Here is a 23,994-nt window from a genome sequence, read left to right on the forward strand (position 1 = left end):
TAGCGTAGTGGTTATCGCACCAGACCGGTATTCTGGAGGTCGTGGGTTCGGATCCCACCTGGCGGGCATTTTTTCTTCACTTTCTTTCTTTCTTTCCAAATTCTTAATCTGTTTCAATGATCTACCACATCCTCCCCTTTGCTTTCCGAGGTTTTCTCGACTGCCAACCCTTATTTCTGTGTTATTTTCAACGAGCCCCTCATTTCCTATTCTGATTCGCTACATGCATAGCGAGGGCCTCTGTTCTGGCAGTCTTGTTGCCAAAGGGAGCTTAAGAGGGTTCAAAGCTGGTCGACCACTCTGGACATGTCGTAGACACTCGAGTCACGACCCGGGGGTTAAAAAAAGAAGGTCCCCTTCACCCCGATTAGTCCGAATGGCGCTGGCTACCACCCCCAAGCACAGGAAACAAACATACCTAACATAAATACCCCAGAAAGTGAATGGGAAAATCGCCCCGCCGGTAGCGTAGTGGTTATCGCACCAGACCGGTATTCTGGAGGTCGTGGGTTCGGATCCCACCTGGCGGGCATTTTTTCTTCACTTTCTTTCTTTCTTTCCAAATTCTTAATCTGTTTCAATGATCTACCACATCCTCCCCTTTGCTTTCCGAGGTTTTCTCGACTGCCAACCCTTATTTCTGTGTTATTTTCAACGAGCCCCTCATTTCCTATTCTGATTCGCTATATATATATATATATATATATATATATATATATATATATATATATATATATATATATATATATATATATATATATATATATATATATATATATATATATTCTATTAACGTGCTGACACATCCACTGAAAGGAAGTTTTTAAATAATAATAGACACTTAAATACTTCTTACCAATCCCCCTTCAGCTTCAGGCGCAACATTACATACACTGATACAACACTTACACGCAGACACATTTGTAACACTCGTCTATTCATACAACAAAATATGACTTTTGAGGCACTTCCCAAGGTCTTGGAGGGAGGCCATAGAGTGGCTTTCCTCAAGGAGGGGAAGGATACATCCTCCTCCGAGAGTTATCGACCCATCGCACTGACAAGCTGCCTGTGCAAGCTTCTCGAGAAGATGATAAACAACAGACTTGTATACTTTTTAGAATACAATCGCGCTTCTGGGGAGCTGCCAAGCACGCTTCAAGGGTTGGTCGATCTACAAATGATCAACTCGTTGCATTAGAATCAGGGATCAAAGATGCCTTGATACACAAACATACCGCATGACCGTAGTCTTTCAAATCGAAAAGGCTCATGATACGGCATGGCGCTACGGCATACTTAGAGACCGGAAATTCGGTGTTTCGGGCACCACGCCAAACACACTTGGCACTTATATGTCGAAAAGAACCTTTCGTATGAGAGTTAGTAGCGCACTCTTTAGGGTGAACGTTAAAAAAATGGCGTGCATCAAGTGGTTGTGGTAAGCTGCACCTTGTGAATAGTAAAAATGACCTCTCTTGGAAAGGAACTGCCACCATCTGTTTCTTATTTAATGAATGTGGACAACGACCAAATTTTTATTAAATCAAGCAGCAGGCGAATTTGTGAACGCCAAGTGCAGCTTGGTGTCAAAAAACATGCTAGCTGGGCAATCAAGAACAGGTTTAAACTAACGCAGAAAAAGTACTTGTGTCATGTTCTCCAGGACGCGTGGGATCAGTTCAGAACCTTACATTAAGCTGAATGGTATCTCGATTCCTGTATAAAAGGAACAGAAATTCTTACGTGTAGTGTTGGATGAATGACATTCATTCCACACATCAAGGTACTGCAACATAAATGTATAAAAACAATCAACATTCTCAAAGTCCTAGTGCACCGCTCCTACCGAGCAAAGAAACAATTTCTACTTCGAGTTTTTACCAGCCTTGTAGGTTCGCGCTTCGACTACGGGAGTGTTGTTTACGGGTCCGTGTGTCAAACCCCTTTCAAAATGTTATACCCAGTGCCGCACCTAGGGCTCCGTCTTGCATGCGGAGCTGTCCGAACAAGCCCATTCCAAAGACTTTATGTTGAGTGTGAAAAGTGGAGCCTGGAACAGCGGGCAACGTACACGGACTTGCTTTATGCTGTTTAAGATCTCATCAATGACCCATCATCCTTTTACATCTGTCAGTCGCGATACATCTAGCTAGTCCCAGCTTTTCTTCAATCACCCAACCATGTCTGCTCCATTTTCACGCTTTGATGTGATGGCAACTGAAATAGGAAAAACTCAGAGAATAGCATTTCACTGGATTCCCGGGCACATTGGAATAAGTGGAACTTCACGAGCTGACCAACTAGCAGCAACCACTCATCCAAATTCCAGGTGTAGCGCCGTGCCTTTTACCAGAGGTGATGTGAAAAATTATTTGAAAAAACTAAGGACACACATTACTCTGTTAACGAGGTTTACCGATAAATATCGTACATCGCTGTTGTACCAAGTGGACCCGCCCCTTGCATACCCGTGTGCGTCACATCTCGGTCGTTCGGTTGACACATTATTACATCGACTTCGTCTTGACGTGGCTTACACCAAGAAATTCCTTTACTGTATTCGATTTGCTGATGACACCTGCTGTGCTTGTGGACACCAAACTGAAGATGTGCATCATGTCCTGCTTGAGTGCCCTCTATATGCGAACGCGCGGAAAAAATTAAGTGACAAGCTTAGCCTGCTCTCTAGGACACCCCTATCTTTGCAGAAACTGTTGGGTCCGTGGGACAATGTACGCGACCAAACGAAAGCTTTCCTTGCCTTAAGGGAGTTTTTTCAAGTAACGAAGATGTGCGAACACTACTAAATGCGTGCCCATTCATCTGAATGGGTGTGGAAACACACAAGGGTGTTATGTATATTGGCGAAAGTATCTGTGTCGCATCGTGGCCATTTTGTATTGTTTGTATATAGATGTATATAGGTTTTTTGGACTATATTCCGCTGCTGGAATGAAACATGTATATATATGTGTGTGTGTGCTTGTGTACTATACATAGCAAGTAGTTACTGAGTCCGCATGCTATATTTCAGGCGCTGCTGCTTCAATGTACTTATTCTAACCTTGTGGCTCCTTAGGACAAGTATTGTACCTCTTGTATACACCAATGCCTGGAGTAGGCAGCTCCTGTTTGAGTTGGAGCTAAACTCTCCAATAAACCATAATTTCTCTCTCACACCGTGCGAGAGGAATCGTCCGCACCTGATGTCTCCTTTCTAGACACTTTTAAAGACCTCTTTTACCGTTCTTTGTCACCATGGGAGCTCAGCCCTGTTTCATGCGACCTGTCTTTTGTAAAAATGGATAATAATGGAGTGCTAATAAGTGAGATTTTACAGCACTGTTTGCCTCTACAAGAAAAATATCCTCGTGGAGAATTTTATACTGATGCGTCAAGAACTGCCTCCGTTGTGTGCTGTGCGGCACATGGACCGAACTTCAATACACATAGAACGATGCATGTCCATACCAGCATTTTCCCTGCGGAGGCATACGGCAATTTTCTTTCTGATAATCATATTGTCGAACATCATAATCTTAAATCAATTATTTACACCGAATCTTTAAGCGGAGTACGCGCGTTATCACCAGGAAAGCCTTCTAGAAACCACATCGTCAATCTCGTTTTTAGGACCATTATCGCCGCATATGCCTCCACCTTGAATTGACTGAGTGCTGGGTACCTAGCGACTCTGGGATCTCGGGAAACGAGTTTGTCGGATGAAATGGCCGCCGCCGCGGCACTTCAAAACATAGTGGACATAAAAACAGTATCCTACACTGACCTCAAACCCCACACCAGACAGCAACTTTGAAAAACGTGGCAAACAACCTGGAGTGAACAGACAGACAACAAACTACACGTAATAAAACCATCCTTTGGGACGATACGCAACTAATCCACACAACAGACACGCAGAAGTATCCTTTGAAAGGTTACGGAGAGGCCAGACTCATGTAAGACACTCACACCTGCCCACTCGATCACCAAGACCTTTGTGTAGCAGGTGTGCTGAGGGCCTATCCGTAATCCATATCCTCATTCAATCATTCCAATCCTGAATCTACATCCTTAAAGAGCAAGGCATTCTACACTACACAACGCAAACACCTCAGAGAACTAAAGTGTTTGCAACACAACGCCGCGGTGGCTCAGTGGCTATGGCGTTGTGCTGCTGAGCCGAAGGACGCGTGTTCGATTCCCGGTAGCGCCGGCCGCTTTTCTGATGGATGCGAAAGGCAAAAACCCCCGTATCTTCTAGATTTCGATGCGCGTTAAAGATCCTCGGGTGGTCGAAATTAATCCGGAGCCCTCCACTACGGCGCGCCTCCTCGCCTGTGTAGCATCGGCGAGTTAAATCGTACAATGAATCAAAGAACACATTCCGTTACATCCATCGTACTTTTTAGGAGACGATTTCATGTTTTCTGTTAAGCGCATATTTAAGTTTCTGTCAGAGATTCACTTTTTACACCTCATCTCATACCACCGACTGTTTTACATCTGGTCCTATACACCAATTTATCCCTTAAAGGGACACTGAAGTGATTTGTAAACATTGCACGATTACTAGCGCAAATTATAGTTCTGAGTCCCTAGGCCATGTTTCGACCACTCTTGGTGCGTTTAAGCAAATTTATTGAGTAGAAAAATCAATTCGAACACGCTGTCCTCCTCTCTGCATCCTCGCCAATTTTCTGTGGCGTTTTCGTGTGACGTCAGGAAAAAATAACTTGGCCTGACCGCGCTACTGCACGGCTCGCCGACCTTCCGACAGAGTCAGTCGGCCGAGCGTTTAGCCCGCCGGCCGCCGAAGGATCGCCGCAATTTCTTCGCTCAGTTGAAACTAAGCCACGACACATTTGTGAATGCAAGAATGTGCCTTTGTTTACTTTGTTAGTTTGTACACTGTATCAATCTCCAAGTCCAGGTTGCTCCACACAAGCGCTGCGCAAGCGCACATGCGACGCTTCGCTGACTGGAACGCTAGTCGGAAAATCTAAGGCCAATTGAAGGCGGGAGAAGAGTCAGTGAATTTAATATAGGTATAAGGAAATAAAATCAACTGAAACTTTTACTGTACCGCGTAAAACTAGGGCGCAGGAATCACTTTTTTGCGCTGGTTGAAGAAGCACAGCGGCCAGCAGCACGACACACATATCTGCGAACGCTTTTCCATCAAAGAAATACAATTGCTAGACGTGAGATATTCTGGAAATTTGAGGGACGCTTACTGTACGCGCGGTATACAACAAATAGTCATCTAAGCTGCTTGAAATGCTAAAACTAATCAAAAGTGTAGGCTGGTTATACATTATACCTTATATTTCCAACACCGGCAGCACTAGCTTGTGGCTGAGTGGTCTGGAGTGGTCTGGCCGATGTTTTTTATACTCAATTCACCATCTTTGGGCCGTAACGTTCATTGCTCCACGAGCGAGTTCGCAGAACCCGCGCAGGCTGACACTGGCGCACTAGCGAGTTATCGTTGGCGTGCTGTTGCCATAAGCACCGACGGCTTGTGGGAAGTGGGCACAGGCCAGAATCAGCAGACCCTTGACGTGGTGCGAACCCGCTTTTTACGGTACAGGCATAAGTGAAGCAAGCTCCAAACATGGGGCAAAAGCACATGGCATTTGAGCGCCTGCGGTGACGCCGAGGGCGTTCATCCACTGCGTAGGCCTCGGCTAGCGATTGCTACGATTCCAAGCCGTCCTGGTAGGCTTATCTGAGGGATTTTACAGCCGACAACATGACAGAAGCACGGTATGGCGATTATTGGGATATCGAGAATGCCCATCCAACGATAGCGTCGGATGTCAAGCATGTTGTTTCACAGAACCGAAACCGAAACTTTTTTGAATGCTAGTCCTGGACATCGTGCGTTCACATAGCACCTTTACCTGACGTCACTGCGGTTAGTTGGTGCAGCCGCCGCAACCCGTGCTTGCTGGTTTTTCTTCTTTCAGGCTTTATAAAAGGAATACAGCCTTATCGCCCGGAAAAACGATGAAAAGTGTGTTCATTTGAGTCAGACCACGCAGTGCAAGCAAAAACTGAAGTATACAAATGCACTTCAGTGTCCCTTTAAGCACTTTTGCTCTTCATCCTGACCCTGTAAACCAGCCATATGTATTCTAAACACTATTTAATCAACGTGTTTCTTCCCATCCGCTTAGTTTCTAAGTATTAGATTTGGCGTTGTTTGCCCTTTGATGCCTTTGCGCAAGAAAAAGCGAACTATCATCATCGTCGTCGTCGTCGTCGTCACCATCATCATCATCACAAACGTACCGATTTCACACCTGTACTAACTACCTGCGTACAGTTAGCAATCCCACCCATAGCTGAGAATGTCGAAAATTCGCTATTAGGCAAAATCAGTATTTATACGTTTAGTAAGAGTACGCCTGAACATATAGTCATCGGTTCTTTTTATTCTTTTCCATCACAGGAACAATGCTACGTGTACATTGGTTACAAAAGTTGCTTCATAACAAATGTTGAAAGTTATTGAATGCTCGTCTGTATAATACTACTACTGCACTACTTTTTGGAAGGAATAATCAACTGAAACTGAAACTGAATGCTGTGCAAAACATCAATTCTCTTCAGGCCCCTCAAAGGAACAATACCGAAGTATATTACGCACTTGCGTTCCCTCCACAGTCTAAAGTCACTCCTGCCAGATACAAAACATAGCCATAGTTTAACTAATATTTTTGCTTTCATAGTCCCCGAAGTATGGCATTTGTTTTGTCCTTTCTTTTGTGTGTTTTCTGTCTTCCGCTACTTTGGCTCTCATTTTCTCATGTCACTCATTAGTAAATATGTCAAGCGCATAAGCTTTTGTCAAAGCCCTTCCCTGATATTGAAGGCAGCTTATGAGGAATTAGAACACGTAGTAAGCGGCTTGCAGGGAATGAGAGCGTTTCGCTCAGGTAGGCAAAGCTTCAGAAAAGGCAGATTCAAGCCTCACGGCGAAAGAATTTTCTCATCAGCTATTGTGCTCTGGAGGGTGTTTTCGCTTAGAGTAATGACAATAGAAGGAGGGAGAAAACAGAAAACACCGCAATAAGAGCCCACGGTCTATGCTATGCTGATGCCTATTACGTACTACAAACGGAAAAGTTCGTGGGATGCTATGTGAACTTTATACATGACGTAGGCCTTCATTAAAAAAGAATTCCAGTCCTGTCGCTTCCGTGCAATGCTGTTAAGCGAGGGCTCATACAGCCCCCCTCCCCCTGGCTCAGCTTAGTCCACCCGCTTGTAGGTACTTGGTATAAGTCGCGCTGAATGCCCCGCGCAAGGAGAGGTTGTGTACAACTCTCACTAAAGACAAAAGCTTTCCTCTTTTTCATTTTTTACTGTAATATAGCATTACAGTCGTGTGCACCTTTTCTACCCTTTCTTCCCCATTCTCAGCAGTGCTCCATAATTCATTAGCGGAACTGTGTTCACCTCAATGTCGTGTAGAAGTTCGGACATACGCGCAAAAGGTCAGCGTGGGCAGTGCAAGCATGCGGTTTTAGCAAAAATCTCTGCTCTGGATGCAGTAAAGGCGAAAAGTTAATTAACGACGCCGCTGCCTATACATGCCGCGAATCTTATCACGCAAGCGAGCACTCGTCTTTGGAACTCGCATCCGCAATTGTTCGATAGTCCGCCAGCTGCCAATGTTTAGGCACGTGTTGGTACAGACGATGTTTGTAATCCACTCTAAACACAGTCAGGTTCACCTTACGCGTAGGAGACAAACGATCCGCATGCATTGTCCGCAGAATCGAAGGCTTCACCGCCTCCTGCTTACATGAGCATGGAGGCATGGTTTAGAGGAAGGTTCTGAAAACATTTAGGATGTGTGGCTTTCTTCAACTGTCGTGCACTCGTCGTCGTCTTCGGCGCTTGTATAGACTGCAATAGCGGCAGGGTTCGGTATGTATTTGCAAGTTGATCGGAATCCCGGGAGTTCTTGTTTTTTTTTTTTTGTTTCATGGAAATGACCTTTTTCAACAAAATCAAATTTCTTCGGTCACTCATCCGAAAGTCGCTAGTTTTCACATCACATACAATAACGGAGCTATAATGGGATCTTTTACGCGTACGGAGCGGTCTCCTCCACATCGTCAGCCTCAGTGGAGACTTCTTCAGCATGCTCACGCATCTTTCGTACTCTCAGGGGGCAGTGAACACGTTCGCTGAGGCTTTTATTCAGTACCACTTGGGAACGTAATAAATCAAATTTGTTCTATTATTATCTTGCCCATACACTACAGTTACGACTCCCTCAGTCCCGGTCCTCGTGTATAAACTCCTGTCCCCGCACGAGAACTATCCTGATGCACGGATAAACCCCTTCCCCAGTATTTGTTCCCCCTTCGCCCCGGTATCGTGTTAGCAGTGTGACGGCACTTTCGTACTCCGTTAATGCAAGTCATCTTGTCGATATATAAGTAAAGCTTGTAGTTATTGCTTATCACGTACGTCCTGGTTTTTTCGAGTTCTATGTGGTATATATACGATGTTCTCTGCTTGGCATTGACAATGATGCGCTGTCTTACCTCAGCGAGAAATTAATGAATGGTTGTAGGTAATCTCGTATGTATTCAAACTGAAATACGCAAGTCATCTTGTGCGATAATCAATTCTTCTGATTTTAAAATATCGAACTTTACTATATATACGGTTTGTGTCATCTTCGACCCTGTGAACGCTGAGCACGAGGTCGCTGGTTCGATTCCCGGCCGCGGCGGCCGCTTTCCTGATGCAGGCGAAAAAGCAAAAACGCCTGTGTGTACGAGATTTCGGCGCACGTTAAAGAACCCCAGGTGGTCAAAATTAATCCGGAGCCCTCTACTACGGCGCGCCTCATCGTCTGCGTTGCGTCGGAACGCTAAACCCTACAACCAATCAAGACCCTCTGAACCCTGCATACTCGTAATCGTTACGATCGTATATATATACTACGAAACCCCACTTCCAAAGCTTCAATTTCACTGTGTTGTTTGTAATCAATACCCTATCATTCATTTCATTCAGGCAAATATTATCTTAAACAATCTTTGCCTCGTTGAACCTTCACTCTACATGGCAATAATACAGTGGCATTTCCTGTCGCGGCTGTCTTTCTACCTTGCCGCGCTTGTTAAATCGCGACCTGCTGGCCTGCCTGCCGTTCGCAGCCACCTCACTGCTGGGTGGACTGAACCCCGAGCTGTACCGGGTGACGGCGGCCGACGGAGCCGACGATGGCGAGGAGCGCAGCTTCCCGGAGAGCCACCGCGGCCGCATCTGGTTCTCGCTCCAGTACGAGGACCCCCGCGAGAGCCTCGAGCTCCGTGTCCTCAAGGCTCGCAACCTGCCCTCGCGCGTCTGCGGGTCGGTCAACTGCTGCGACCCTTTCGTCAGGTAGGCACTGTCATTTCTACGACTCTACATGGGACTGCTTTGCACAGCATTGCTGCTGCATAAAACAGGGAGAGCTTCGTGGGCTGTTTATACGCTGCTCAATAGCCCGCGGATCACTCCTCGTGGGCGGGGAATACTCATCAGCTGAAAGTTTATGGGTTTACAAAGTTGGCCTTGGAGCGTCAGCTTGGAGGGCAAGTCAACACCTTCAATTCAGGTTAAAGCCCACGGGCCTCAACGCGACCGCTTCTCTGGCGCGATTTGGCACCTGCACGCCGGTGCAGGACGGACACTGCGTTGTTCTTTGCGATTTTAATTCGCAAAGCATCGTGGAACAGAGGGGAGCACTTATACAGAGCACGGACGTAGGAGTCTGAGTCTCTGGAAAATTTGATTTCGCTTTTACGCTTGCGAAATTAGCAGCAAGGGTGGTACTCTAACAAACCTTCCTCCAACGTGGCACAGTCATATTGCTTAAGACTACGCCATTGTGAGGACTTTTTACCGACATTCTGCGATCGTAAATACTCATGATGATACTAAAAACAAATCAGTGTGCATTTTTTGCTCACTGTACGGCTTCTTCTAATACCACAATATCAAAGAGATTTGGAGTTTTAGCTACATACTGTAATGATCTCGAATGAAAGAAAACAATGCTTTAGTTTATTCGGTTAAACACTACTATGAGCGGCATCTGTCTAGCAACATCTAAAAAGAACAAAATTAGCTCATTCTGGTGGCCAAAGCCCCGATGCTAGTTCGTCGCTCTCACGCTCAGTGGTAGAGCCGTGATGCCGCCGTGCATATTTGCAACTTTCTCCTGTCGCCGCCAGTCCCTCGTTCCATCGAATTCCCAACGGGAGCTAGTGCCGAGAATGAGTTATATTGTGCGCAGAACGAAATTCCGTCGCTCTCCGCACTGCTGAACAATAGACGTCCTTGTATCTAGCCGGAATGAACGTGATCAGTGTTCGTAATAAGGGATTCGGTAGATCAGAATTCCGATAGCGTTCGACAGACTGCCGACAGCTCAGGCTGCAGGCATGTAGCTGAGGCCAAGAAAAAAAAAGCGAACATTTGGCGCCAGTACCAGAGTGAGAAAGGCGGCGAAGATTGACATACGATCAATTTTTTTGGCTCTGTCACACTATAAACGTTGTGCTGTTGAGTCAGGGTAAAATGAGGTGAGAGCAACAGGATTGGCTCTGACTGAAAAGAAGTGCATTGCAGACGTCTGTATCTAGTTGCGTGAAAGGCCGCAATGCTGAAAGCATAATACAGGCCTTGGTGCAGAAGGAACGGCATCTTCGCGTATGTGAAAAAGTGAAATTTTTTTTCACTTCTGATTGAAATAGGGCGCTACAAGAATAGTGTGACTGCGGTCATTCTCCACAAATTAGGGACAGTGGAATCATGGGCATCACCTCACATCAGTGAGTAATGGGATGAGATGTAAACGCAGGTTACAATTTTAAACAATTAAAAGAGTTTAACATTTAAACAATTTAAAGAGTAAGCTGTCCTTTGTGGTAGCAATTTGTGAAATTCCAAAAGTGTGACGAGGAACCACGGTCCATCTGTTTATTTATTGTGATAATAAGTGCGTGAAATGGCACAGTACCATTTAGCACGGTCCACCAATAATTTAAAAGTACACTACCTGAGTAAACGAAGTAAAACTTGCATGAAAGCTTATTCTAATAGTCAATACCACACTCACGCACTAAAAAAAAACTGGCCGCGAATCTGCTCCTTTCGTTGCAAATGTCGTCAAAAGACGATAGTCTTTGTAGACATTTGCCAAGAAAAGGCCCCCCTTTGCTTTCCCGCTCACCTCTCATGCTGTTCCTGTTCCGTCGCGTTCATCCCAAGGTAAGCACACTAAAGGTTTGCTCAAGGCGATTTGAATTTATCGCGTTCCACTGCTACAGGCCGGGTTCCTCGATGCCAGCGCTACAGTACGGCGGAGACGCGCGTGAATTGAGGCAGCCGGCTTCAAGGTTTATAGAACCGCGTTGCCGCGCTCCACGTGCGTTCAAAGCAGAACGTGAAACCTAGCTAGTGGAACCTTTCGTTGCTGTTTCCGCGTGATTTCTCATATGCCGCCAGGAGGTGGCGCAGGAAAAAGCAGGCGGCGGTTTTCGGCAGTAGATGTAGAATATTATTTGGTATCGAAAAACCATGCATCTATGATTTTTTTATTGAAGGAACACTGTAAATATCTCTTGTGTATTAATTTTTGGTCTTACATTTGTGTAATCTCTTGTTCATGTTCAACAAAGTTGACAGGTATGAACACCTAAACCGGGCTTAGATGCTCACATTTGGCTGTGAGTATATAAGACTATTGCGCAGTATACATTTTACTTTGGCCGGGTGGCTGAATCGAGCCACAGACAGACGGACAGACAGACAGACATACAGACAGACCGAAATTTATGGGTTTAAGTAGCCCAAGAAAGACTATCGTATTTAAAAATATTTGCGCTAGAGAGAGAGAGAGAGAGAGAGAGGACTTTATGTAATGCTCGAGATGGGTTCTAAAAGGCAGACGTCTTGGACTATATTCGCCCCTTAGCCGTCAGCCATGATTCCTTGGTTCTTATCGGCAGCTTGGGCCATCCCAAGGTGGATCCGGTGTAGCCGGCTTGTGGCCAATTGTGGCTCCGGGGTGGCCTGTATGTATGTATGTATGTATGTATATATATATTTGAGGAAGTAGCCGGAACTTTGCGTCTTCGAAGAACATTTTGTGCAAGAAGACGGCCAATCCCTATGGTGGGGCTATGTGCCACGAGGAGGAAGAGGAGGTGTGCTAGAGGATTCCGGCGAAGGGGAACGGTGTGTTCCGGATTGCTCGGCGGTGATCGTGAGCAAGAGGGCAGCCTTCGGACCGGACGCCACTGTTCCAGTACCGGGTGCGCGACCGTGGTTCCCCTGCGACGGCCTAGCAGGCGACGGCCAGGGAACGACAGCACGGATCAGCGCCCCACGACCTGCCCACGTTCGAGGAAGTTCCGCCGGCGCGCCGAAGACGCTCCAGCCAATCTGCACACTCCCGAACAGCTCATCCAACATGTGAGACTGTTGCAGTTGGCCAACTTGACTTCCGTTCAAACGGACTCGTGCTTCTTTTTAGTTAGCAGCCCTGTTTAGTTTTTTTTCCCGTCGCTTCTTACTCCGCGTGTTTCTGCTACTACCCAACCCCATAAAGCGTGCCATCTTCTGTTCTTCTCCATGTTCCGGTGCCCTGTCTCGTTATTCTCCCGTCCGTAACGCTGGGGATCGTTAGAAGAGCCTGCATTCCATCACACATACATACATGCATACATACATGCATACACACATACATTTCTTTTTGGAAATGGCTTCCCAATGTATTGTTGGAAGGTTAACGACGGCGGAGGTTTTTTTGTCTGACTATTCGCTCGCTCGGCTGCGTACTGTCGCTCTCTTACTTCACCCGTACGTACCAGCGTGGACGCCAACCTTTTGCTACTGACGAGTTGAAGCGCGTGCTACAAACGCCCCACGCTATCTCACGCTACGGACCGCATCAAGAGCACGTCGTTTAGGAGACAAAGAGAGAGAGAAAGAGAAAGATATATATATATATATATATATATATATATATATATATATAGAGAGAGAGAGAGAGAGAGAGAGAGAGAGAGAGAGAAGCTTCATTGCGATACGTAGTTAGGAGGGGGCGGTGACCAGTAGTTGCAGCTTGCCGGTGACCAGGGTAGCCCTTCCGTCAAACTTTTCTCTGTCTGCTGGTCGGAGCTACCCAGCGCCGCCTCCCATCACTCGGTGGTACGGATTAATGGGAAGGGATCTTTGGTACATGCCCACATGGTATGCGTTGAGAAATAAAGATGAGCAGGCAGGGGGCGAGAGTAGGAAGAGAGGAAGAGGATGATCGAGGGGCTCACTGCCTCGCTAGTCGACTCCATCACCATTTCGGAAGCCAGACGCTGGTCTTTCGCTACAGTCTGAATGATGGTGTCTTTCAAGCCACATACGGGGCAGTCCGAGGATTTACAGGGTGGGGTGAATTAGGTGCAGTTTGGCGTGACAGGGCAAAGTATTTGTTTGAATGAGGTGCCATACGCGTTCTTCGGAGTGAGAGAGGGTAGGAGGAGCCGGCGGGAATTTTCAGCGGGAGAGGCAGTAATGCTCAGTTATTTCCCGATATCTAAGCAAGCTGTCTTGGTCTGATCGGGCCCCGTGTAAGGGGACGAGGCTTGGGACTGCTCGTACAGTGAGTTCTCGAGCTGCTTCGTTGGCTGCCTCGTTGCCACCCAGCCCTGTATGGGCAGGAGTCCAGATAAGCTCCACGGGCTCTGTAGGGGGATTTTGAGCAAGAATTTCGAGCGCCTGAGGAGAGATGGTAGCTCTGGCGAAGTTTTTAATGTCCGTTTTGGAATCAGAAATGATGATTGTGGAGGTTGGCCGTTGCGTTAGTGCGAGGGCGATTGCTGCTTCCGCCGCCGTTGTCGGATTACGGGAGTGTATTGTGAGGTAGATGATAAGTGGGCAGTTAGGGCTCATATTGCCGCCACAGCGTACCCGTCGGGATGCCTGTAGCCTGTAGCCTGTATCCTACGTATAGCGTGCTCGGCTTAATTTCTCAGTCAAGGCCCGTGCTCGCTGTTCCGTGCGTGTTTTGGTTTGCACTGGGTGCATATTGCGTGGTAGAGGGCGGATTCAGCGGTACGCTTGAATTCTTGGGGGATGAAGGCTTTGGGATCAGTTATTGCGGAGCTCGCAGATTTAATCTATCCATGATCTGTTACCAGTGGGTGTTGTCGATAGGGGTTTAAGTTGATTGAGTTTATGGGCATCGACTATTTCTTCTGCAGTAGATGCACAGCTGTTCCAATCTGGCAGTGGAGGTGCTATGTGGTAACTGCAATACCGTTTTGTATATCCGGCGAATAAGACAATTAATTTTTCCAACTCTGCTTCAGAGGGATTGAGGTATGGCAGATAATACGTAATGCGGCTTATTACAAATACCTGTATGCGCCGGATTTTCTCTGCATGTTTAAGGCCTTGGTTGCGAGCTGTAAGCCAGCGTAATATGCCGATGGTTTGATTTACCTGGGATTTTAATTCTGTTATAAAGCAGGAGTTCGCGCGGTTGCGCTGGAGAGTAAGACCCAGAATTTTAATGCTAGGCCCGTCCAACCCTTCTACGTTCCCAATGTGGACTTTTATACTGGAAGGCGTTTTTGAACCCGATTAACGGCAAGTACAAGAAGTTGTGATTTATATGGGGAGCATTCTAATCCGACCTTGCGAGCTTCGTAAGCGACGATTCGGGCACCCGTTTGTAGGGTACCTTCGATTTGGCCATCGCTGCCTCGTGACGCCCACAGGGTATTATCGTCGGCGTAGATGCTGTGTCGTAAACTGGTAACATGCGCAAGTTGCCGAGGGATGTTTAGCAGAGCAAGATTGAAAAGGAGTGGGTTAAGCAGCCGTTTCGCTGATACTAACGTCGACGCCAAAGCCGGACGTAGGCTGTTTTGCTTAATGGGCCATATGTTGTTTTCACGATAAATCTTCCACAGCCACCGTGCTGGAGGAAAATGGCCGTAGCTCCCGTTATGGTGTGAACCATATTTCATTACAGCTTGCCGCCAGAAATTTTCACATGGCATGGTAACGTTCGATTCAATGTGCTGTAGTAGATAATTTTCAAGTGACAGTTTGAAAACGACGTTTCATCCCGTAGGGAATAAGGACGTTCTCTTGGCATGCTGTACGGTACACCGTGTACTGGGACTCGCGAGCGTCGCCGAATTGAGCTGCTGCTTGTCATGCCCTATACATAACTAACTTAGTTTAGGACAAGTTAAATTAAAAATATCTCACGGCAACTTGAATATACACGATTGAGCAAATATACGCGTCTTACCCCAACCCAATATCCCAATATACGCGTCTTATCATGTCTTATCCCTTTCTTTCTTGATACGAAGCAACGAACGCATACATATACTACGAACCAAATCGCAGAAGTTTTTTAGGGAGATCATGTAGCGGTCTGCTTAAGAATATCAAAAATAGATTTATAGTTTCTCACGTAATTTTGTTACAAGCTGTCAAACAAAACGCTACCGATGTTCGAAACTACGGGTGACGCATCAGGTAACTTTTTCTTTATAAGGGCGAAGACGTTCACTGACACTGGGTTGAGCACACAGACCATCATATATCGGCTTCTTCAGCGAAATGCCGGAGTTCGGCACCAACTGGAACACAGAAATGAAACAACGCGTGGGCAGAGTAAATTGCAAGAGCAATTTGTACAAAAGCGCGATTTTTTCCGACTGACAGAGCTGCCTTCCGAAAAAAGAATGGGGCAGTTCACGAGATGGGCTGTCGCAAAATTGACATCTTGTGAAATCGACCCGGAGGAACAAAGAGACAGGATTCCACTTTGAAACATAGCCAGTGGCCTTTCCTTCGCGGTTTCTTGATACGCTATGTTCTTAGAATAAGTTCGGGCTTACCCTGACAGCGGTACTGTTTGTTTCTACGGTCATGGCAAAAAAAAAACACCAAAATATCTGGCAGTTTCGCACTGTATTTGCCACTTCCAATACGCTTGACAAATCGGAGCTTCTTTTCAGGACATTTCGTGTCTTACGGCTGCCAAAGAATGAGCGAGTGTTTAAGGCAACTTGCAGACGTAGGAACCGAAATAAATTGCAAATGCTTTGGAATAGGCTGAAGCGGGATTGCTTGTTCAAATTTATTCGACCATTTATAAGGATAGAAACAACGTATTAGGCTTGATAGCGTTGTGTTCCCTCTTGCCTCTTAGGCGAAATCTCAACCAATAATAAAATATGACATTACAACAATGGACCATATTCACACGATCAGTCAGGTGATAGAGAAGTGCGCGGAGTATACTCAACCCCTATACATAGCCTTCATAGATTATGAGAAAGCATTTGACTCGGTCGAAACCCTAGCAGTCATTCAGGCATTACAGAACCAGGGGGTAGATGAGCATTATGTAAAAATACTAATGAATATCTACAATGGGTCCACAGCTACCATCATCCTCCATAAGGAGAGCAGTAAAATACCCATAAGAAAGGGCGTCAGACAAGGAGACACAATCTCTCCAATGTTATTCACAGCATGTTTACAAGAAGTATTCAGAACATTGGATTGGGAACACGTAGGAGTAAGGGTTAATGGAGAATACCTTAGTAACCTCCGATTTGCTGTTGACGTTGCCTTGCTAAGTAACTCGGGGATGAATTGCAAAGCATTCTTACCGCACTGGACAAGCAGAGTATAACCGTGGGCCTGAAAATTAATATGCAGAAATCTAAAGCAATGCTCAATAACCTCGGGAGAGCACAGCGGTTTGAGATAGGTGGCGTGGCAGTTGAAGTGGTAAGCGAATATATCTACTTAGGCCAAGTTATGACCCAGGATTCCAAACAATGAGGCAAAGATAATTAGAAGCATAAGAATAGGGTGGAGTGCATTCGGCACAGGAATTCTCAGATAATGAATGGGAGCCGACCATTGTCCCTGAATAAGAGAGTGTATGACAGCTGCCTTTTACCGTTAGTCACCTACAGGGCAGAAATTTGGAGGCTCACCAAATGGGTTCAACTTAAATTGAGGACGACTCAGCGAGCAATGGAAGGGAAGATGATAGGTGTAACATTAAGGGGCAAGAAGAGAGAGGAGCGGATCGGGGAACAAACGCATGTTAAGGAATTTATATATATATATACTAACGGTACTACCCGGTGGTGCCCGGGAGGACCATTATATTAATGACACTAATGGGTATAACACGTGTTAATTTATTTGTTAGTTGTCATCTTTGGCTAGTTCATCGTGAAGTGGTGCACACTCAGGAGCTCCTGCCTGCTGTCAATACATTGGCTCCAACCGCAGGCGCGTCGTGGTAATGTGAAACGACTGGCACTCGTGTTTTAATACAACTGTTTTACTGTGGAATTCAACTGAATTCCACATCGAGAGGGGTGTAAATTAAAAAAACCTCGCTTGCCTTTTTATCCAAATGTTAGGACAAAATCCTGAAATTGATTTTTGGGCAATTGGATGGGCAACATTTGCAAGCAAAAAGGAATGGGATATATCAACTGGGTGTGTGGTTATTGACCAATGTGTAAAAACACAGTGTTTTCCCGAAATCCTGCTTGCCTCTATTGGGTGCGTGTCATAGAAAAACGGCGAAGAACAGTGTTTAGATACCTGAGTAAGTTACCTATCTCAATAGAAACCAGTTCGATATCTCAAATGGCGTGTGATAAAAAAATTAATATCTGAAAAACTATTTTACCGTTTTTCACTCTCCTCGTGGTGTAATTTTTGAAATTTTAAGCAGTAGTGACCTCCAACACCGTAATCACAATGTGCTCATGAAATCTGATGCCATTTGAAGAGCAGTTTGGCTAGGCGTGGACATCACCTGTTAGGCCTCTTTGGCTCGTCAGCCGTGTCATCTGTAAAAAACAATTTGGCCCCTTTCGCGGCATCGCAGGGCGAAATCCTTAAAAAAGGTATTCTTCATTTGTATGAGTAAGATATGCTACCAAAAATCACTTGGATAAATGAATCGGTGAAAGATTTATTTTGGAATCTTTAGGAACACCAATTTTTTTCCGGAATGCGGAATACCTAGATAGTGTTGATAAGGCCGAAATCCAAAAAACTACTTTTTAGATATTCTAAAGGGCTACATATATCAGTAAAAAGCTCTTTAAAATGTGAACGGGAGAAGGAGGTAATGAAGAATTTAAGAAAACACAATTTCCCCCTTTCCCTTGGCTAGGATTACGAGAAGACAGCGCGGTTTACACACGGACATAAGGAAGAGTACTTGACACACACGAGCGCTGAGTACTCTTCCTTGTGTCCGTGTGTAAACTGCGCTGTCTTCTCGTAATCATGTTAAACCAACACGCCCAGATAGCCACGTTAGTGCATTTCACTTGGCTAGGAGTACAATTTCCAAAAGTCCCCACTTAGTGAGCCTCTACTTCATGTCGCTAATGTTCTCCCGAAATTTCAAGTCCCTACATTCGCTGGGCGTTGATGAGTCAGTCAGTGTCGGGCACTTAATTTCTTATTTTTTTATATATATATATATATATAATCAGAAATGGGAAATGAGGGTCTCGGTGAATGAAAACAGAATAAGAGTTGACAGTAAAGAAAACCTCGGAAAGCAAACGGGGAATGCGGTAGGTCATAGAAATAGATGAAGAACTTTTTGAGTAATACCCGTGCTACACGAGCGTTTGGAAGGGCATTTCAGTCGAATGACCTTCGAAATTTCAAATGTCATTCGAACTGAAAGGAGTTTTGCCAATCGACACGGCGATTCTCAAAGGCAGTTGAAAGTTTCCGTATTCGCACGCCATGTTTTGATGTCGTCACTGCTGCCATGTTTCGTTCTTGCCAAAATGTAATTTTAAAATTAAAATAGGAAAAAAAGAAATTATTAGAGATCAAATTGATAACTATCTACAAGCGCGAACAAAACATGCACAAGGCAGCCACTGCCAGCCAGTTTCTTTTTGTCTTTTTTCGCAGCGCCGGAGTTGAGAGTACCAAGTTACCTCGTAATCGTAGAGCGAGTGACAGAGAACGAAAACAAGTGAACAAGTGAAAAATTATGAAGATCTAGATCTTCATAACTTCATACACAAAATTTTTCTCGTAAATAATTGGTTTTGTCATTGGCTTGCAGAAACTGAGCCCGAGGGTACGACCGTTCGTGTTTCAAAGGCCTTTGAGTCTCTCAAAGGTCAGTTGTCATGCTCCCTTGACTCAAATGTCATTTTAACCAAATGCCTTTGAAAAACGTTGTGTAGCAGCTCAAAGGTGTCATTTGAGTCAAATGACATTCGACTCGAAGGCCTTCGAAACGCTCGTGTAGCACGGGTATAAGAAAGAAAGTGGTGAAAAAAATGCCCGCCGGGTGGGATCCGAACCCACGACCTCCACAATACCAGTACTGCAGAATCTCCTTGTTTGGACAAGCTCCCACAAAAACGGCGGATGTTGAAAGCCCAAGTAATTATCGAGAAAGCTCTACAACAGCACTGTTTTTAATGTGCATCTTCTTGCGCTAAGTTCCCCTCTCCCGAGTTGTCTACTGTAGGCACCAAGGAAATGGCGCAGCGCCACAATGAAGAGGGAAGGCTTTCATCCCTTCCCTTTGGGTACTTTGAGTACGACAGCACGTCTCTTGAGCACACTGGACGGTTTATAAACATGCCTATTACGGCCAAAGTTTCAGCACATCACTTCTCCTAGAAATAACGCAAGATTTCGCCGGCACACCTTTATCAAAGCCACGGAAGCCTGATTGTTTTCCTATATGAAAGATCGATGGGAAGGTCGGAAACACGCTGCTTGCTTCTCGCGGGGTGTATAAAATTGTACGGTGTTTCCACGGCCTCGCCGCTGAAAACGGGGCATGCTGGCTCAGGAGTGCAAAGGACGCTCCGGAAGCGGCGGCGGAAACAGTTTGCCGTTGCTTTGCAACTCGCAAAATATTGGCTACAAATCGAAACGTAATGGCAACAAACACTTGTCTCTGCCGTTCCTTTATTTCTCGCTGCCGCTGGCCATGGAGATATACTTCAGCCTATCACGAGACAGGTCCGCGGGGGTGTTTCCTCTTTTTCCCGCCGCTGCAGTCGCGCAAGACGACTTCCGAGCGCTCCCACAGCGCCCTGTGTCGGCGGCAGCGGCCCGCGCAAGGTTGTTCCGACGGGCTTTCTTGTGCGTGGTCGGAAGCAATCTTGGCGGTGCAGCTGCCTCCTCCTTTCAAGGGTGGCCGTCCTCACGGCGGGCTGCCCCGCCGGGTCTAATAACGCTACCGTGCCGCCAGGGGTGCCACTCGAGCTCGGCCCGTCCCCATTACGCTTTTTTCATGAACTCTTCGTATATAGCGACCATGCTTGCCGAACGTCCTCCTGTCCAATATGTGACGCCCAGGAAGCGCGCCAGTTTGCCTCGTCGCTCGCAGCGTAATTCGCGAGAAAAATGAAGTCTTATCCATCGGCAAGAAGCCACTTATGCGGGAGGTTTTGATTAAAGAGACTTCGGCCCTCGAGAGCGCGTCTACAACGTGCTTTGGGGAATTTTTTTAGGCCCTAATACTAAGGGAAGGCGACAATAGGGAAACTAACGAGGTCGGGTGATGAACTTCGTTGAACGAGCCCCTTGACAGTGCCATCGAGGAACACAGATTTGAAGGAGCGGGATCGGCACAGTAAAAAGTACAGGGCTTTGTAATTCCTCTTCTAGTCAACACCCAGTTTTGTTTGTGTTGTACTCGCTTTGCACTATGTCAACGAATTTATGTAAAATTTGTACTGCGGCCTTGTTCACGTACCGTATATTGAGCTAATGTCTGGTAGCAACCTGAGAGACAAGGTGCTTTCTTAATTCTCCCGTTTGTTTTATTGGAACACAATTGAACCAGTGAAATAAATTCCCTTCAACTGTCCTAAAATCGAAGAAAGATTCGTAATAATGTAATATCACACACGGAAGAAGAAAGTATGGGAGATGACAGGGCAGGCGCTTATAGGCAAATGTGCGACAGCCAGCCAAATAAGCCCGTGATGTGGCATGAAATTTTGCTCCTCCTAATGACCCAATTTAGTTCTTGTTCCAAGAAGTAAGTGCACGGTCGACACAATTTAACCCAGCGGAACCACTCTGAAGCTGATTTAAAATACGTGCCTAAATAATGCATGCTGCTGCAAGTGTAGACGATATAATATCGAGTGTGTGAAAAATGGTGTCGACTATGGCCAGTGCGTTGGCTTCGCAAAGGTAACAGGAAAAAATGGGGCAGCCGAGAGGCACCCCAGTAGTCACTCTACACGGAGTTTTGAATATGTTAAGGACCGCTTGGTAACTTACCTTTTCTAGCAATCGAATGACCTTTTGGACTTTCACGTGATGCGGCACGCTAGCTCACTATTTAGTATTTTGAAGATGAATAGAAAATGGCTGTTTCTGCATCAGGAATAATCTAAAAATTGGGAGGAATAAACGTGAAACTTTCTGGGCTTCATTGAATGGCGCCTAAAACTTGGATTTAAAACTCGTCAGTTCCTGCTGTTGAAGCGGTAATGACTTCGTGGAAGGCGATATAGGGGCGTATTCTGAGTCACTCCTCCACTCCATTTGCTCCCTCCACTCGGCTGAGGGGAGGATTCCGCAATGCTTATGCATGGGGGAATCGATTGCAAGGATCTCCTCCACTGGAGGTTAGAGTATAGGAGGCTTTCAGAATACCAGGGATAGTATCATTCATCAGCTTTTGCTACCTATGAGGCATGGCTGAAATTCCAGTATTGACGATAAATTAATTTGATTTGGAACATCTTCGCTGAAAATGTCCGCGCACGCACCAATGACCGCGAAAAAATTTGTAGATTAGTTCCTACTAATATTTGCATTCAAAGAAATTTTCCTTTTAGTCTACTAGGCAATGACAGCGGCCGAAATTCCTTAAAATCGGCACCTTCTCGTTGGAAGCATGAGATGCTAGAAACTACGAGTAACAGCTGCGTAGTTACTATACTTCAGTTACGGCACTGATTTGCCTTCAAAGTACTCCGAAATGCACCACACTCAGAGGTTGTTTTTTTTTATGGGAGGGGGGGGGGGGGATATTCGAGCGTTGCACTTACCACAATCCGCAGAGTCACGCTACAGGCTCGAGACTACAACAGCAGATGGCAGTACTGTGTTTCGATGTTTCAGAAAGTTGACTTTGCGGTAACTCATGGCGAAACACTTGCAAAAAGAAATGCTCGGCGGCCTCAGCGAAAACCGCCGATCTGGCGAGCACTTTCCAACAGTGCGTTAAGTTGTTGAAACTTCGTTGTGGCGAGGCTTCCATCGTTTCAACTATCCTGTGGCAGTGAACTTAGCCAAAACTCGCCTTCAGTTTTCTGTGGCGGATGACTTGCTTTTAATGCGAAATAATTATGTGCCCCATTAAGCAAAAAAGCCGGTGTTATGAGCAGCGGGCAGTACAAAAATGCCGCGCCGTCCTCTAACTTAAAAAAACGTGTTAGGGACGGAGGTCGAACCCAGGGACACTCTGTGACAGCCAAAGGACTTAACTTTCGGCCTATGCCGACGCCTCGTGGAAAAGGGATTCGGAAGCACTTTAAATGCGTACCAAAGGGTTACAAGTGGAGGAGCCTTGCGTTCACATGTAAAGTACCTCTAAAACCTTGCTTCGAGAGGGAAAGCAGGACGGTTTAATTACCTGGCGATACCTATCAAAGAGTTCCTTCCTCCTACATCTTGTGTGCGTCTCTTTGTTCGATATCCTTTCTTTGTGTTCATTGTTTGCCAGAACGCAGAAAAGGCGAATATCGGTACTGAGAAGCTGCAAATCTGCATTATTGTGCCTTCGTAGAACCAGCATGACACACTCACGCACACACGCACGCACACACGCGCTCACAAACACATACACACGCACACACAGGCGCGCACGCACGAGCCCGCACACACAACACGCCCGCACACACGCGCACACACAGGCACGCACACGCACCAAAAAGCCCGCTCTCTTGGAATGTCTCTGTTTCATATGTTACCGAAGGAAATAACTGCGGCAATATCATAGCTTGGAAATATCAACAGTCGCATCAGGGCTTGGTCCTACTGCAGTTACGAAAACACCGTCAAGTATAAGTATTTTGATATTTGCGCTGTTTCACTCTCAATGTGTTTTTAATGAACACCAACTATTTTAGGGGTAGTGTTTCGCAGCAATGTGCTGGAGTTGGCGTTTTGTTCTTCAGACATTGAACCCCAGTGCCGTGGGAGTCGATTCCAACACTCACGCCACTGATCCCCTCCAGGTGTTAATTCAACGCCAACAAGTTTGCACGTCCCAGTGGCCAAGGATGACACACATGGGGTGCTTTTATTTTTCATAACGGCTATACCCTATCGCTGACACTATTGACACTTTCTTTCAAATGGGGCAAAACCCTGATAAAGACTACCGAATGGATTGCTGTTCCGCGTGCCACTGGCGCCAACGTTGGCGTAAATGGTGAGTACGCACGGTTGCGGGCTCGCTGTGCGTACTTTTTTCACCTTCCCATGCCAATTTTTCACCTTTCCTGGGCAGCTTTTGCGCCGCTCAGGAAAGGTGAAATGTTGGCACGGAAAGCTCGTATGAACGAGCGAATTGTGGTGTGCGACACGTGGGCTTCTGCCACCTGTTGCATCAAGGGTGATTGGGCGAAACAGCTGTTGTGGGTGACTTCTGGAAATTGACTACAAGACTTTCGCAAGCAATGGCTGGTGAAGAGTTCACTCCGTCTCAAGAGGCCGCTGGTTATCATTTCAGTGATAGACGTCTTTGTGCCACGCAGAGATTGACGTCGCGTTCTCGTTGACCGAGCTCGAAGGAGCACGTTCTGCGAAGGTGCCGGTGCAGTTGGGCCGCATTACCCGACAACATCACCTACGCTGTGCTTTGTAATGTTGGTGCCCGTATGACCA

General features: G+C 46.1%; 1 protein-coding gene across 1 annotated transcript in view; it reads left to right on the forward strand.

Annotated features, from left to right (window-relative positions):
- The window catches only part of LOC144148551 (synaptotagmin-15-like), a 414,790-nt gene that overhangs the window by 290,781 nt on the left and 100,015 nt on the right, over positions 1-23,994 (forward strand). The window contains exon 4 of the mRNA XM_077680073.1: positions 9,192-9,417. Within this exon, the coding sequence (XP_077536199.1) occupies positions 9,192-9,417 (226 nt within the window). The remainder of the gene's footprint in view (positions 1-9,191; positions 9,418-23,994) is intronic.

This window comes from Haemaphysalis longicornis, unplaced genomic scaffold, assembly GCF_048455015.1.
Source record: "Haemaphysalis longicornis isolate Haplotype H1 unplaced genomic scaffold, Haemaphysalis longicornis Haplotype H1 scaffold_1, whole genome shotgun sequence".
NCBI classification, from domain to species: domain Eukaryota; kingdom Metazoa; phylum Arthropoda; class Arachnida; order Ixodida; family Ixodidae; genus Haemaphysalis; species Haemaphysalis longicornis.